Source organism: Hylobates moloch, unplaced genomic scaffold (assembly GCF_009828535.3).
Source record: "Hylobates moloch isolate HMO894 unplaced genomic scaffold, HMol_V3 SCAFFOLD_8, whole genome shotgun sequence".
NCBI lineage: Eukaryota > Metazoa > Chordata > Mammalia > Primates > Hylobatidae > Hylobates > Hylobates moloch.
The window spans coordinates 23,639,887-23,657,962 of NW_026652283.1; the positions used below are offsets into that span (position 1 = coordinate 23,639,887).

Here is an 18,076-nt window from a genome sequence, read left to right on the forward strand (position 1 = left end):
TAGCACATATTTTCTTTTTTTTTTTTTGAGGCGGAGTCTCGCTCTGTCACCCAGGCTGGAGTGCAGTGGCGCGATCTCGGCTTACTGCAAGTTCCGCCTCCAGGGTTCACGCCATTCTCCTGCCTCAGCCTCTCCGAGTAGCTGGGACTACAGGCGCCCGCCACCACGCCCGGCTAATTTTTTGTATTTTTAGTAGAGACGGAGTTTCACCATGGTCTCGATCTCCTGACCTCGTGATCTGCCCGCCTCGGCCTCCCAAAGTGCTGGGATTACAAGCGTAAGACACCGCGCCCGGCCCAGATAGCACATGTTTTCAAAACGTTCTATATAGCAGATGTTCCAGATAGACTGCGAACAAATGTCAATGAGCACAGTTATCACACAAACACGTCCACGCACATCCCACCATGACCACTGCCACCCCATGCTGTTTGAGTTCTGAGTCAGACATCTGATTCTGAGTCAGAAAACAAAACATTTATATCTATTTAGCTTTTCTGAAACTCTCTGGCTAGTTTAATAAATTCACAAAGTATTTCAGACAATTGTTTTCTGATCCATCTAAGTTGCATCAGCACATTGTGTGGGGATGCAGCTGGTTTGTCCAAACGTTCAGATCAATGTGCATAATGTTCACACTAGAACTGGAAATTTATATGTGACATTTGATCAGAAATCCTGAACTTTATCTTGAATAAATGATATTGTTCAAGTTTTCAATTGCCATCAGGACTGGGCTGATTTATGAGGCAATTCACGTGCATGATATTCTTCAAGAAATGTGCCATGAAAACTGTTCAATTGCTTGAATGGTTACTTATATATTTTATTTCTTCTGCGTCTAAACTTTGTTTATATCTAAGTATCTTGTTAATATACACATGACTGGATTATAATTGGTGTTTGCTTTAAAAAGGAAATTTTTTTTATTGTACTTTAAGTTCTAGGGTACATGTGTACAATGTGCAGGTTTGTTACATATGTATACATGTGCCATGTTGGTGTGCTGCACCCATTAACTCGTCATTTACATTAGGTATTTCTCCTAATGCTATCCCTCTCCTATCCCCCACCCCACGACAGGCCCCAGTGTGTGATGTTCCCCGTCCTGTGTCCAAGTGTTCTCATTGTTCAATTCCCACCTATGAGTGAGAATATGCGGAGTTTGGTTTCTGTCCTTGGAATAGTTTGCTCAGAATGACGGTTTCCAGCTTCATCCATGTCGCTACAAAGGACATGAACTCATCTAAAAAGGAAATTTTTAAAAGCTTATAGGCTGTGTATATCACATATTAGAGTGAATCTTTTTTTTTTTTTTTTTTTTTTTTGAGACGGGGTCTTGCTCTGTCGCCCAGGCTGGAGTGCAGTGGCGCGATCTCGGCTCACTGCAAGCTCCGCCTCCCGGGCTCACGCCATTCTCCTGCCTCAGCCTCCCGAGTAGCTGGGACTACAGGCGCCCGCCACCACGCCCGGCTAATATTTTGTATTTTTAGTAGAGACGGGGTTTCACCGTGGTCTCGATCTCCTGACCTCGTGATCCGCCCGCCTCGGCCTCCCAAAGTGCTGGGATTACAAGCGTGAGCCACCGTGCCCGGCCTTAGAGTGAATCTTATGCACAGAAATCATGGACTAATTGATAAAATCCAAAACTATCACCCCCTTACTATTCACCATCTCTTGTTCCCATCTGACATGAAATCTTCATGGAGTCAGTCTTCTAATAGACAATGAGAGAATTACCTTTAAGAGTCACAAATTTTGCCTTGAAAAGAGATCCTGGGAAACTCCGATATAGCATCATTGCTTGTTTGAACTTTAGTATCTGCACATGAACTTCATAGTTTAGAGGAGGCTTTCACCTAGATGATATCACTGCAGACATTCTTCTAGCTTGCTATGCTTAGCATGGAGGGCGGGAGGTATGGGAGAGGTAAAACCCTTAGGACTTGGAGCATGGATTCAAGATGAAAGCCGTGTCCTAAGCAGTCAGTAAACAGGAGGGAAATGAGTCGAAGAAGGCGGGCACAGGGATCCAGGTGATTGAGATACTTAAAGATAGAAGGGTTTGGGGTGATGGCCAAGGAGAAAATCAAAGCCAAATACAGCTTGCTCAACAACTCTGATGGGATAGGGACCCAAGTTTTCCCAAAAGAAAAATGCAGATAATGGAGAAGTAATCCGGGAAGTATAGTATAATGATTAAGGACACGGGATTTGAAATTAACAAACCTGTGTTCTCACTCAAAGTCCACAAAAGAGTGGCTGGATAAAGTTGAGCAAATCACATTGCCTCTCTGAGCTTCAGTATCCTCTTCTATTAAATGCAGTTGTTGTGAATTATATAAAATAATAAATGCAAAATAGTAGCTAATGCTTGGCCACAGTTGATATTTGTGTTCTGCTAGAACATGTTTCTATAACATGAATCATCTCATTTGTGATTTGTAAATGGGAAATGCTGTGGTTACATAGTATAGAAATTATGTTGTTTCATTCACGATTTTCTTGGGACTTGGATCTGGATTGGTAGGAATAGAACTCTCACCTTTCTCAGGAAAGGAAATAGTCCTTAGCTTGGCTGCTGAACAGGCAACAGGAACTCTTTCAGCTTTATTTTGAGAAAACTAAAATAAGTGTCTGCACCTGGGCCTTCCCCACAAAGTCACTCTGGGCTCTACAGGGCTCTGGACTCTACAGGGCTCTACCCCAGCCTTGTAGAGCCCTGGTCTGTGTCCAATAATACTCCCTCCTGTGTTCACCTTGTTAGCCTCGCTGCCTCTGTTTGCGTTTGCCTTTCACCCCACCAACACTGTCCTAGTGAAGGAATCACCAGCATTCCCATTCTCTTGTTTTTATGTATTTCTAATATCCTGTGAGGCATTTAAAGATGCATGTCTGAGTGATTCATGTGATCTTCTTAGTACTAATAATTTAATAATTGTGTTTGTTAGTACTCTGGTTACAGTGTGGCACATACATAGAGGTAGGTAGGTAGGTAGATAGATTTTTTTTTTTTTTTTTTTTTTTTGAGACAGGATCTCATTCTGTCACCGGGGCTGGACTGTAGTGGTGGGATCATGGCTCACTGTAGCCTCAACCTTCTGGGCTCAAGTGATCCTCCTGCCTCAGCCTCCTGAGTAGCTAGGACTATAGGCGAGCACCACTATGCCTGGCTAATTTTTGAATTTTTTGTACAGGTAGGATCTCACAGTGTTGCCTAGGCTGGTCTCAAACTCCTGGGCTCAAGCAATCCTCCTGCCTCAGCCTCCCAAAGTTTTGGGATTACAAGCGTGAGCCACTCTGCCCAGCTGCATGTATTTTTTTAGTGGTTTCTTCCTAACCCTATTTCTCTCATAATCCCTGCATTATTTTGTTCTTACACTTTTAACTTCTTTTTTATCAATGTATTTAACATGTCATAAAATGTTCAGATCTTGAGTATACTATTCAACGAGGTAGATAAATACACATCAAAACACAGAATTTCTATCACTCCAGAAACTTCCCTTGTGCAACTTCCCAGTCAATGCCCCGCCCCCACCTCTAGCACCCTAAGGAACAACCGCTGGTCTGATAGGTTAGCTTAGGCTGTTCTAGAACTTAGTTACACAGTATGTACTTTTTTGTGTGTTTGTCTTTTTTCTGTCAGCACGATGGGATTATGTTGTGTTTCTTAGTAGTATTTTTTTATTGTTAAGTTGTATTTCCTTGTATGAATATTCCAAAATTTGATTGTTTTTTCTGCTGTTATTGGATATCTGCAGTATATGCAGTTTGGGGTTACGATGGACAAAGCTGCTACGAATGTCTGTGTCCAAGTCTTCGTGTGCACATATGTTTTTATTTCACCTAGAATAGATATCTAGGAGTAGAATTGTTAGGTCATAGTATAGCTGTGACTCTCACTTTTTGAGAAACTGTCAAACAGTTTTCGATAGTTTTTACAGCATTTCATGCTCCCACCAGCAGTGTGGGAAGTTTTAGTTTTCCACATCTTCAGTATTTGGTAGTGTCAATCTTTGTCGTTTTAGCCACTCTACTAAATGGGTATTTCATTGTGATTTTGATATATATTTTTCAGATGTAATAGTGTTGGGACCTTTTTCATGTGCTGATTTGTCATTATATATCTTCTTTGTGAAGTGTCTAAGTCTTTCACCCGTTTTAAAATTAAGTTTTCTGTCCTTTTATTATTGGATATAAGTCCTTTGACAGATATGTGCTATGAACAGTTGATCTTAGTCTGGGGTTCTTTAATGAATCCTGACATTTTTAATATACAATTGTACAGAACATGAGGTTTTTTCCAGGATAGATAGTATTATACAAGTCCTGTACTCTATAAATGTCATCCATCATTGATAGCTAACATGATTATGGCTCTAATAATGTTATAATTTTCATTTTCAACAGCCAATTAATTGTGGGGCCTTTGCCTGAGACCTCATTGCTTAGTCATTTAGAAAGTTGCTTTATCTCAACTTTCTTCAGAGGCAATGTATCCAAGACACCTGGTCCCATCCTAGGTGGCAGATGGCAACAGCAGGGGATACAGTAGCCATTGTTTTACTTCCTTCTATATGAAGCATATATTTGTTCTAGAGGCATTACAGGTCCAACTCCAAACATGTAAAGCAGAATGCAAAGGTGAATGCAAATTGTGGTCATAAGCCAACCTGTTTTGCCATGTGGAAAATATGGAAATAGTTGCTACACATTGCACAAAACATCTGTTGAAATAAGGCTTTCAATTTGAATGCTTCGAGATAGACGGTTTCTAAAACCCAAGATTGCCTGGTGAGCAAGCAGATGGGCAATTTAGACAATCTTATACTAGCTCATCATCGCTTCTGAAACATGGCTTCATTGACAATTGTAAGACAGTATTCTGAATTTGTATTTTGGAGACGCACGACCTTCAGAAACACATGATGGCCACTTCTTATTGCCTTGGTTGCTATTGTTTAGATGTAGGTCAGAAGGTGGACAGGGCCTTCCTTCTTAATACAGTTAAGACAGAATTTTTTAAAAATTTCATCTTTACCAGAGTCCTAAGTATTAAGAAGAAATAAATTTTAAATTACTTTTGTAGGTTAGAAATACTTTTTTTTTTTTTTTTTCCCCTGAGACGGAGTCTTGCTCTGTCACCCAGAGCTGGAGTGCAATGGCTTGATCTCAGCTTACTGCAACCTCTGCCTCCCGGGTTCAAGCAATTCTCCTGCCTCAGCCTCCCAGGTGGGTGGGACTACAGGTGTGCGCTACCATGCCTGGCTAATTTTTTTTGTATTTTTAGTGGAGACACGATTTCACCATGTTGGTCAGGCTGGTCTCAAACTCCTGACCTCAGGTGACCCACCTGCCTCGGCCTCCCAAAGTGCTGGGATTACAGGCGTGAGCCACCACGCCCAACCTAGAAATACTTTTTTAAAAATATGCTTTTCTTCCTATGTGAGGGAGACGTTTGAAAAACAAACACCTGTTTAGCTCCTAGTGGGCCTAGTAACACTATGTTAAGCTTGATTGAGAAGTAAGTTATTTTTACCAAAAAAAGTCCTATAAAATAAAAAATTTACATAGGTAATTTTCTATATAATTGAAGCTTTTAGAGCCTTTTTTCCTGAAAAAAATTTAAAAATTAGATTATGTACTTCTTTTCATTAGCATTATGCTCATGACTCAGAATTTCTTCAGGCTATTAAGATATAAAACTGTTGGTTTATAAAATAAGAAGCACCAGATTTCTATGTATTTTGGATGCCAGAGTATCTGCTGTTAATAATTTTCCTGGCTGTTAGTGATTTTTTAAAAAAAGTGGTAGCTATTAATATGATTCCATCTAGCAGAGCTCCTTATCCTCGTTTAAGTTTTGCTTTTAATCTTCTTTGGGCTGAGAAGGCAGTCAAACTGGTGAGAATTATGTATACACCCAGAGCCCACTGCTTGAGTTGAAGTGTGAGATTTGCCACGTGAATAAAGGGCATAAATATCAGTATCTATTCTAGTTGTTCAAAAGATTTGTGTTTATTTTCTGGTTTTGGCTATGTTTCAGAGAGTAGGATTTGTCAAATAAATAATATGTTATTATGTACATCAAAGAGCTAGTTAAATATTAGGTACTTTTCCCCCATTTCCATTATTCCAGGCATAAGACCTTTGGAGATTTTACTTAAGCAGAAAAACAAATATTTTTAGTTTCACAGAGTGATACCCTGAGTTAAGCTCTGTTCCATGAGTCTAATCTCAGCTCCATGACTTACCAGTTACCTTTTCAGTCCTCTGCACATCAGTGTTCTCATGATCTGAGATCTACTTGTAGGATTCTGGGATCCTAGGGCTGTAATTTGAGGGCTCAAGCAGAGGCTTTTTGGAGAGAGGATTTCTTTATCAGTAGGAGGTCAGACTGAATGACTTCTAAGATGTATTCTTACTTATTTATTTATTGTTTTTTTTTGAGAGGGAGTCTCGCTCTGTCGCCCAGGCTGGAGTGCAGTGGCGTGATCTTGGCTCACTGCAACCTTCACCTCCCAGGTTCAAGTGATTCTCCTGCCTCAGCCTGCCGAGTAGCTAGGATTACAGGCACGCGCCACCACACCCAGCTAATTTTCATATTTTTTTTTTAGTAGAGATGGGGTTTTGCCATGTTGGCCAGGCTAGTTTCAAAGTACTGGCCTGAAATGATACACCCACCTTGGCCTCTCAAAGAGCTGGGATTACAGGTGTGAGCCACTGCACCAGGTGTATTCTTATCTTAAGATTAGACAATTCTGTGACTTCTAGAAGGCAATTCACATGTATCTATCAAAGTAAGATTTAAATACCCAAGGGAGATAATGGCTTATCTGTTCTACCCTGCTTTTCCATTTTTCCCGAGTCATAAGTTGAGAGCGCCATTCCCAGAAATCATTATTTTCCCTTTCCTTTTCTTCAGGCCCCAAATTTAAAGCCATTAAATGTTTATGAAGCAATGAAATGAATTAAGGAAGACAAGGTTAAATATGCTCATACTGGGCCTGGTGGCTCATGCCTGTAATCCCAGCATTGTGGGAGGCCGGGGTGGGTGGATCACCTGAACTCAGGAGTTTGAGACCAGTCTAGACAACATGGTGAAACCCATCTCTACAAAAAATATCAAAATTAGCTGAGTGTGGTGGCATGTGCCTGTAATTCCAGCTACTTGGGAGGCTGAGACAGGAGGATGGCTTCAGCCCAGCAGGCGGAGTTTGCAGTGAGGTGAGATCATGCCACTGCACTCCAATCTGGGCAACAGAGCCAGACCCTGTCTTGAAATTAATTAATTAATTAATTAATTAAAAATGGTCATATTGAGCTGGTTGTAAATTCTCTTTGTAGCAACAATTGAGTCACTTCAAAAGAAGTTAATTGAAGGGGAACACTGTGGCTCGCTGTTTCAGGTAAAATATCTCTGTAATATGTGTTCAGTTACAGTGGAGGAAATTGTTCAATTCATGTAAGGTTTTGAAGCTCATTTATAACAGACAATGACTTTAATCATTAAGTTAAATAACCAGTTTAGAAGAAAATGTTTAGAAGAGGACTTTGTTCTCTTGTGCACTTAAAGTATTTAGCAAAATAAGAAAGGAGATCTTAAATTAGTGAGTGGCTACTGATAATATCTTCTAAAAAGGAAGCATTTCAGAATTTTCTTTGCCCTACCACTATATCTATTAGCAAAGAGCCAGTTTTTCAGTCTTGGGGACCTCCTTTCTGATAGTAAGGGCATATCATTTCAATTTATAATATGCCAAAATTTTGAGTATTCTTGAATAGGCTTTGATGGTTACTGTCTCTTTTTTCTTTCTCATATTTGAATTAAACTTTCTATTTCTTTCTGTATGGGTCATCTCAAGATATCCCTGGTAAAGTGTATTTCCTTCCCTTATGATAGTTGGTGAATCTCCTTTTTGTTCAGAAATGAAGAACATAAGGGAACAGCAAGGCAGCAAGGTTGGCACTGGAGGAAGATGATGGAGGAGGAAAGAAAGAAGGGTGATATTTGCATGTATCTGTTTCCAGGGCATCATGCAGACACATCTGTTAGAGCAGGAGAAAAAAGTCATGTGGAAGATTAAGCCAGGCAGAGTGCCTAAAAAGCCCTCTGCAATAAGTTGAACTGGAAAAACCTCCATATCTAAAGATGCTTTAATCATCTCAAGAACACCAACAACATTTTCTATTGTAATATAACTATGATAGATGTGAATCTACCTCTTGGATTAAGGCAATAATTTTATAGCTATCAAATTTTCACAGACACCATTTTCACTACTCTGAGTTACATCTCTAACAACTTCTTTAGCCTCTGCCTACAGATTTCAATGACAAAGTCATTCAGTTTCTTGTTCCTGATCTTCGGATTTCATTCCTAGATCAAGTAATGGGGCAAATACAGTGGGAGGTTTAAAGTTACAAATGTGTTCCCTTGGAGTAGAATACAAAAAGAACTTGTCAATTTCACCCACTTTAGGTAGTGTCGTATCTTCTATTAAGTCTAATGTGTTTGGGATCTTTGACTCTTTCATCATTCTGTCTTTGAATACACTCTACCATTTTCTCTTGACAGAGCTTTTTAGATGAGGAATATCCTCACTATGATTCCCTGTCCTGCACAGATGCAATTCAACAACGTCTTCAAGAAAAATTGGTAATTGCAAGCTTTTTGAAATTATTTAGGTAGTAATTGTGAATCAACAACTATCCTGTAATAGAAAGCTAAGTCCAGTATGTATCAGTAGCCTTAGAACTGTATATATTGCTTTTATCAAATGAGGCAACAGATAACTATTTTCGTAAATGTACACATACACACACACAAACCTAGCTGGTCCTTTGTCGCCCAGGCTGGAGTGCAGTGGCGCGATCTCGGCTCATTGCAACCTCCGCCTCCCGGGTTCAAGAGATTCTCCTGCCTCAGCCTCCGGAGTAGCTGGGATTACAGTCACACACCATCATGCCCGGCTAATTTTTGTATTTTTAGTAGAGATAGGGTTTCCCCCTGTTGGCCAGGCTGGTGACCTGAAGTGATTCACCTGCCTCGGCCTCCCAAAGTGCTGGGATTACAGGCATGAACCACCGCATCCGGCCTGTTTTACTTTTTTTAATTGCAGTATCACGAAGAATTATGTAACTAAGTTTATTCCTCACCTATACCTCTTTCCTCAAAGCCTTTGTTTACATCAAAGTGTCAATTATTTGGAGTTAATGATGTTAGCATTCTCCTAGATTATTAAATTGTGACTTTTAAATAAGAATTATAATTTACTCATATGTATACCTTTTGATCAAACACTTGAAAGCTTTTTTACTTGGCAGCATTTATTTTCTTCTTGATCTCTCTCACAGGGTCACTTGAGACTAGTGATATTCTTTCTATCTTTGAAAATGGAGGTAGTAGATTATGAAATATATGTTATATTCCTTTAGATGGCTAATACTACTTGGTTTTCTGTTCAGAAGCAGTGTTGCCACAAACTATATGGTGGTCAAGAAGCAAGAATACATCAGACACCCCTGACCTTGAAACATACGTGCTGGTACACACCTCTGCTGGGTAAGCCCCCCTTCTATACCTGCTCAGACACAAGTAGGGGTAGAGTTCTATTTGAAAGGGAAAATAACTAGTTATTATTACATTTGTATAGGAAGAGTTGTTGAATACATGGATATTTATCCCTGAATTCAGTCAATCAATATATATTTGAGTACCTACTCTGTGCAAGGCACCATATTATGCATGATAAAGAACAAGTCCTGGCCAGGCATGGTGGCTCATGCCCATAATCCCAGCACCTTGGGAGGCCACAGCAGGTGGGTTGCTTGAGCCCAGGAATTCAAGACCAGCCTGGGCAACATCTCTAAAACAAACAAACAAAAAAGAATAAGTCCTAAAGTAGCTCACAGACTAGCAAGGAGACAAGACGTGGGCTCAGAGAAGTCAAAGATGATTCCATGGAAGAGGTTAGGTTAGAGTTGAATTGGCCTTGAAAGATTAGTTGGCTTTGTAAAAGCAAAAAAAATCAAAAAAGTATTCTAATGGGTGAGGGTAACATGAGCAAACAAAAGAAAAAAATAAGAAGAGAAGTAAGAATCAAAAGCCTTAAGTGTTTGAAAAAGAGCTAAAAGTAGGCAAGTCATTTTGAAAACGAAAGGTTTCGGGTTGAGATACAGTAGAAGAGACATTTGGAGAAGGAAAAGTGGGTTGTGGGTCAAATTTATACTCAATGCCAAGAGAAAGAGCTTTATTCTAAGAAGCGGTCAAAGAAGTGACACCTCTCAGCATAACATGGATGCAGTTAAAAGCTAAAATTAATCTCTAGTTCTGAAATGACAAAAGAAATGATTATCAAAGTAAGTTTAAGAAGGAATAAAGAGAAAAAGTAGAGTGATTTGTGGATCATTTAAATTTGAGAAGGAAAAACTACTAATGCTAATGCAGTGTCTATTTTGTGTCAGGCAATATAAATTAGTGCTTTTTAGAGATTACTTGCAATAACTCAGTAACAATAACCACCACCAACAGTGTTAGTACTTAAACAAAACAGTGCTTGTTGGCCAGGTGCAGTGGCTCAAGCCTGTAATTCCAGCACTTTGGGAGGCCGAGGTGGGCGGATTGCTTGAGGTCAGGAGTTCGAGACCAGCCTGGCCAATATGGTGAAACCTCGTCTCTACTAAAAATACAAAAATTAGCTGGGCATGGTGGTACACACCTGTAGTCCCAGCTACTCAGGAGGCTGAGGCAGGAGAGTCGCTTGAACCCGGGAAATGGAGGTTGCAGTGAGCTGAGATTTTACCATCACATTCCAGCGTGGGCATCGCAGTGAGACTCAGTCTCAAAAAAAAAAAGAGAGAGAGAGAGAGAAAGAATGCTTGCTATGTGCCAGACACAGTGCTATGCTCTTAACATATATATTAACTCATTTAATCCTCACCACATCCCTGTGAGGTAGATGTTAACATAATTACCATTCAAAAGATAAGGAAACAGAGGAACATTGAGTTAATAATTTGCCCAAGGTCATCTGTCACTTTATACGTAAGCAAACTGAGGCTCAGAGTGGCTTAGTTATTTATTCAAGATCACACAACTGGTGTGTTCAGCATCTGAACCAAAAATTTCTGGTTGACCCTAAACCCTATGTTTTTTCTATTAAACTCTGCTGCTTCCTATACTCAGAAACACACATAACAAGATGGTTTTCCCTAATAAATGATTTGTGATCTCAACCTATTTCCCCTACCACTCTTTGATGGGTTCTAATTACCATGTCTAATGCTTTTCTCTTCTGGAGACTGCAAAATTGTTCTGTAAAAGACGAGATAGTAAATATTTTAGTTTCTGCTGTAACTACTCAACTTGACTGTTACATCACACAAACAGCCATGGACAATGTGTGAACAAATGGGTGCGGCCGTGTTCCAGTAAAACTTTATTTATTTATTTTTTGAGACAGGGTCTCATTTTGTCACTTAGTGGCACGAACACGGCTCACTGCAGCCTCAACCTCTTGGGCTCAAGTGATTCTCCTGCCTTAGCCCCCCGAGTAGCTGGGACTACAGGCACATGCCATCACACCCAGTTAATTTTTGTAATTTTTGTAGAGATGGGGGTTTGCCATGTTGCCCAGGCTGGTCTCAAACTCCTGAGCTCAAGCAATCCACCTGCCTCGGCCTCCTAAAGTGCTGGGATTACAGGTGTGAGCCACCACACCTGGCCACAGTGAAACTTTACAAAAACAGGCAGCTGGCTGGATTTTCACCCGCTGGCTGTAGATTGTTAATCCCTCTAGCTGCTTAGTGGACAGGGGTTTTCTGGCCTCTCCCACACTTAAAAAAAACTTTTTTGAAATTATTATTTTGTAAATATTATTAGAACTAAAATTATTATTTTATGTATATTAATATTACCATCATTCCCAAATGCTTTGTTAAAATTAAGCATTTGACGTTTTTACCCTCTGTGATTAGGCATCGAGGGAGTTTATGTTAAAATGTTAATAGAAGCGGGTTAACTTTCACTTTTTCAGTCTCAAGAGGGAAAGACTTCATGCTTCAATATAGTTTGAACCAGAAATTGGTCTCTATTTTTATTTTTTTCTGTTCTACTGCAGATGCCTTATCTCTGGATAGTTTTACAGCAGTTCCAACCCTGGAATCAACACCTTTCTCAGGTGTAGCCAACCAAATCCACACTCTGTGTGAAAGGCCCACATATGGAGAAGTAAAGGATTGTGCTCTGGATGTAACAAGACAATACAAGTAGGTTAAGAGCAAAATTTACTTACTCTACTCCTCACAGGTGGCCTATTCCCATTGCCTAACATGTTAATTGGTCGGATTTTCATAACGTGAGATCACATCTTTATTGTCAAACTTCTCTAACTTCCTGAAAATTTACAATTTCTTTTTCTTTTTTTTGAGATGGAATCTCGCTCTCTTGCCCAGACTGGAGTGCAGTGATGTGATCTCGACTGCCTCCCAAGCTCAGGCAATTCTCATGCCTCAGCCTTCCAAGTAGCTGGGACTACAGATGCATGCCACCATGCCCAGCTAATTTTTGTATTTTTAGTAGAGATGGGGTTTTGCCATGTTGGTCAGGCTGGTCTCGAACTCCTGGCCTTAAGTGATCTGCCCTCCTTAGCCTCCCAAAGTGCTGGGATTAGAGGTGTGAGCCGCCACGCCCAGCTGAAATTTACAATTTTGAGGTAAAGTTATTGCTGTAGTTTTCTTGGAGTGTAGTTTTCTTGCTTTTCTTGAATTTCGTAATACCACTCTAAAGCTTAAAAGACGAATTAGACTACCTAAAATGTTTCCAGTTTTTAGGAATGTACCATAGACTGCTAAGTTTTAACATAGGTAGATTTTGATCATAATTCTCTTTCTTTCACATTCAAGGTTAACACATCTTTGGGAACCTGTCCTTGTCCCTGCGCCCTACCCTCTTCCTCTTCAAGTACACAGACTAATCTTCTAATCTAAAGGAAAAACACAATCACCAATGGAGTGTTTTTCCTACTGTAGTCTCAATACCACACTTCCGATACCAGATGTGTGGGGGTTTTTTTCCCCACACTCCAAGCAATTTTCCACACACCAATCACTTCTCCAGCAGACATGAAATGGGCGTCCAATAATTCAGTTCAATTCCAACATTATCTACCTGGAAATGGCATCCGATTCCACAGGTTAAGGGCTCAGTTCCACAAGGCTGGTCCCTGCTTGAGATGCCACTTGCAAGTTCCAGACTGTGACCTGTGTTTCTGACCAACTCTCTATAAATTGGGGGTTGCCAAGACCCCCTTCTTGGGTTCAAATAATTTGCTAGAGTAGCTCACAGAACTCAGGGAAACACTTTCCTTACATTTATCCACTTACTACAAAGTCTATTTTATTCATTTATTTATTTAAATTTTTTTTTTTGGAGTCAGGGTCTCACTCTGTCACCCAGGCTAGAGTACAGTAGTGATTTGGGCTCACTGCAACCTCGACTCCCTGGCCTCAGGTGATTGTCTCACCTCAGCCTTCTGAGTAGCTGAAACCACAGGTGCCTGCCACCACACCCCGCTAATTTTTGTTTTTTGTTTGTTTTTTGAGACAGATTCTCACTCTGTTGCCCAGGCTGGAGTGCAGCGGCATGATCCCCGCTCACTGCAACCTCTGCCTCCTGGGTTCAAGCAATCCTCCTGCCTCAGCCTCCCAAGTAGCTGGGATTACAGGCGCTTGCCACCATGCCCAGCTGATTTTTGTATTTTTAGTAGAGACAAGGTTTTGCCATGTTTGCCAGGCTGGTCTTGAACTCCTGACCTCAGGTGATCCACCCACCTCAGCCTCCCAAAGTGCTGGGATTACAGGTGTGAGCCATAGTACCTGACCTTGTATTTTTCATAGAGACAAGGTTTCTCCATGTTGCCCAGGCTGGTCTTGAACTCCTGGACTTAAGTAATCCTCCCATCTCAGCCGCCCAACATGCTGGGATTACAGGTGTGAGCCACTGTGCCAGGTGACAAAGTCTATTTTAAAGGATACAAATGAACAGCCAGATGAAGAGATACATCGGAAAGGTTTGGAAATGTCTCAAGCACAGGAGGGTCTGTCTTTGGGAGTTGGGGTGTGCCATCTTCCCAGCACATGGCTATGTTTTAGTTCACCACATCAGAAGCTTTCCAAGTGCTGTCCTTTCAGCTTTTTATGGAGGCTTTATTAGGCACTATTGATTAAGTCATTGGCCATTGGTGATCAGCTCAGCCCCCTCGCCTCCCAGGAACTTGGCAGGGTGGAGCTGAAAGTTCTAACCCTCCAACCACAGATTGGTCCCCCTGGCAACCAGCCCCTTATCCTGAGGCTATCCAGAAGCCCACCAAGAGACACCTCTTTAGAACAGAAGATGCTCGTAATACTCAGGAAATTTCAAGAGATTCAGGAGCTCTGTGTCAAACACTCCTATCACTCAGGAAATTACAAAGGTCTTAGACACTCCATATCAGGAACCAGGATCAGAGACCAAATATTAAAGATTCCTCTAGCACCTCTGTCTACAAGGATTTTAGGAGGTCTGTCTCAGGAACTGGGGGCATTGATCACAATATCAATGACATCCTGCTAAGTTAACTTAGGTTTTGATCCTATTTCTGTTTCTTTTCACACTCAAGGTTAACAAGCCTTTGGGAACCTGTACCTGTCCCTGCCCTCATCCTCCTTCGGTGCTCATTTGCACCTGCCTTTTTAAGTATACAGACTCATCTTCCTTAGGAAACATTCAAAAATGTCAGTGCATTTTGTGAGGGCCTAATCTACCTCAATAAAATTTCCCTTCTGTATTGAGGGTGAGGAAGGATGGCTTTGAATTGCAAATGCCTCATTTTCATTTTTGGCTGGATTCTCTGTTGTTTGTAACCTCTCTCTGATGGAGGTAGGAACTCTCTCTCTCATTATGTGTTACTTAAACCATGAACTTAAGTAGAAATTTGATAAAATTAGGACTGGGCGTAGGGGAGTGGGAACTATGTTATAGTTTAGTATCTGCTAAGATGTGCAGTTTTTTCACCTGTAGTAAATAACTCTACTTCCTACTGCCAGGTGCCCAGGCCCCACAAGTGGCCCCAACCCAGGAACAAATCTCTCAGGCTGCATCAGGATGAATGATGACCCAAGTATGGAAGTGAGTGTTGGACTGGATTTTGGTTTCATTTTCAGTATTACCATATCCTGTTCTTCTTCTATGGGTATTCTTTTTCCCTGTCTTTTTTATTTTTTAAGTATTATGGATATTCTTGTAGCAAGTCTGAGTCTGCTATTCCAAAACTCAGATGCATGAGAAATAGCAAACTTTGAAGTGAAGAAATTAAAATTATTTAATATGAGGGCTTTCTACCCTGTGTTTAGTATACACTGTGGGTTATAGAACCAAAAAGAGATTTCAATGAAGTGGGCTAAGCTTTTTGTTTGAGAGGCAGGCTGGTTTGGGACTTGAATTCACTAATGACTAAAAAGCCTCAGATCCTGTTGATTTTCCAAGAATTGAGGTCAAGGCTGGATAATCTTTGAGGGGCTGGTACCCTTTGTCAAAGACCACAAAGCACGGCTATGCCCATGGAGAGTAGTGAGGTATTAATTGGTAAAGTTAGGTGCTAATGCCGCTTTTCTACCCAAGAAGAGAATAATACTAAGTGACCTGAGAAGGTCACTTAGGTCACTCTCTCTATCACTGAGATGTGGTTGGAATGCCTTCCTCAGTCTGCAGCCTGAGCCTTGTGATCTTCTCAAATGGAGCAGGCAATTCTGTTTCAGGATCTGGCAGTCCATCATTCTTCTTTCTTTTACATTTTAATTGAGATATAACTCACCTACCAGACAATTCACTAATTTAAATTATTCACTTAAATGACTTTCAATATATTCACAGAGTTGTACAACCATCACAATTGGTTTTAGAATACTTTGATCACCCCAGAAGTAAACTGCGTACTCCTTGGTAGTCTCTCCCTATTTCCTCCTGTCTCCAACCCCCAGCTGGAGGCAACCACTAATCTACTTTCTGTCCTATAGATTTGCCTATTCTGGACATCTCATATAAATGGAATCATACAATATGTGGCCTCCTGTGCCCAGCTTCTTTCAGTTAAGGTTCTCAAGGTTCTCAGCATAAGGGTCTCAAGATTCATCCATGTCATAGCATGATATCAGTACTTCATTCATTTTTATGGCTCAATAATATTCCACTATAGATACACACCACATTTTGTTTTTCCATTCATCAGCTGATGGGCATTTGAGTTGTTTTTACTTTTTGGCTATTGCAAATAATGCTATTATGAGCATCAGTGTATTGATTTTTGTGTAAACATGTTTTTAATTCTTTTGGGTGTATTCCTGTGGCAGAGTTACTGCATCATATGGTAACTCTATGTTTAATGTTTTTGAGGAACTGCAAAACAGACTTCGAGGGTGGCTATATCCTTTCACATTTCCAACAGCAATGTATGAAGATTCTAGTTTCTCTGTATCCTCACTAAATATTTGCCTATTTTTTATTAAAGCCATCTTTGGGGATGCAAAGTGATACCTCATTGTATTTTTGATTTGCATTTCTCTAATGATTAATAATGTTGAACAGCTTTTCATGTGTTGGCCATTTGTATAACTTCTTTGGAGACATGTCTACTCAGATCCTTTGTTCATTTTAAAGATGGGATTGTATTTCTTTTTACTATTGAATTGTACAAGTTGTCATTCTTCCTGTTAAGTGGGTATATGGCATTGTTTTTGTTCATAAATACCTGTCTGAGCAGCTGAGAAAAAGGAAATGAATCTATTTTGCTCTTACCTAGAGGCCAAGGTGGGTGGATCACTTGAGGTCAGGAGCTCAAGAACAACCTGGCCAATATGTTGAAACCCCATCTCTACTAAAAATACAAAAATTAGGTGGCGGGCACCTATACTCCCAGCTACTTGGAAGGCTGATGCAGGAGAATTGCTTGAGCCCAGGAGGCAGAGGTTGCAGTGAGCCGAGGTCGCGCCACTGCACTCCAGCCTGGGCAACAGGACAAGACTCCATCTCAAAAAATAAAAATAAAAATAAATTGAAAAATTTTTTAAATATATTTTGCTCTTACCTAGCAATTCTTACAAAGTTTTAGTAAAGGAAGTTGAACTTGGAAGCTTACAGGATGTTTGGCTATTAGTAATTTCCCTTTTATCTGGCACCGATTTTACTAAGAAGAAGGAAGAAACAAATATCAGTTGTGTGCCAGGAACTTTGTACAAAAGCATTTCCACATGCCATGTGATTAATCTTCTCCACACTTCTCTGCTTTTTACAAACGAGGCAACTGAAGTTGAGGGAGTTAAATAACTTGCCCTTGATCACTCAATTAATAAATAACAAACCTGGAATTAAAATTCAGATTTGTCTACCTTCAAAGGATACAGGCCTTTTTCATGGCCACTCTTAGTACCCTGAATTTAGACATTTTAATCATAATCACTTAGCATTACTTTGAAAGTATATATATATATTTTTTTTGGCTAAGAAATGTACTGCCTTTTATATCTAAAAGGACCTCCACGTTGACTCTTATTAGGATATGTGACTGTGTGGTTTTGTCTATGGTCTTTACACCTATTAAGAAATAGGAGCTGGGCTGGGCGCGGTGGCACATTCCTGTAATCCCAGCACTTTGGGAGGCCGAGGCAGGTGGATCACCTGAGGTCAGGAGTTTGAGACCAGCCTGGCCAATGTAGTGAAACCCCATTTCTACTAAAAAATACAAAAATTAGCCAGGCATGGTGGCAGGCACCTGTAAAACCAGCTCCTTGGGGGGCTGAGGCAGGAGAATCACTTGAATCCGGAAGGAGGAGATTGAGTGAGCCGAGATTGTGCCATTGCACTCCAGCTTGGGTGACAAGAGCGAAACTCCATCTCAAAAAAAAAAAAAAGAAAAAGAAAAAAAAGGAATAGGTGCTAACAGACATCACAATCGAGCCTCCAGTCACATGCTCTTGTAGGTTCCCTGAAGATTTTCTTGTGTCTTCTGTAGTTTGCAACAGCCCAGGAATTAGTCTG

General features: G+C 40.5%; 1 protein-coding gene across 4 annotated transcripts in view; it reads left to right on the top strand.

Moving 5' to 3' along the window:
- The window catches only part of IRAG2 (inositol 1,4,5-triphosphate receptor associated 2), a 111,005-nt gene that overhangs the window by 57,298 nt on the left and 35,631 nt on the right, over nucleotides 1–18,076 (top strand). The window contains exons 19-23 of one of the 4 annotated variants that reach the window (XM_058443308.1): nucleotides 7,351–7,412; nucleotides 8,582–8,662; nucleotides 9,472–9,568; nucleotides 12,126–12,273; nucleotides 15,091–15,172. In XM_058443308.1, coding sequence (XP_058299291.1) covers nucleotides 7,351–7,412; nucleotides 8,582–8,662; nucleotides 9,472–9,568; nucleotides 12,126–12,273; nucleotides 15,091–15,172 — 470 coding nt within the window. Of the gene's footprint in view, nucleotides 1–7,350; nucleotides 7,413–8,581; nucleotides 8,663–9,471; nucleotides 9,569–12,125; nucleotides 12,274–14,794; nucleotides 14,924–15,090; nucleotides 15,173–18,076 lie in introns of those variants that run through there. The other 3 variants (XM_032159835.2, XM_058443306.1, XM_032159846.2) reach the window with 3 other exon arrangements.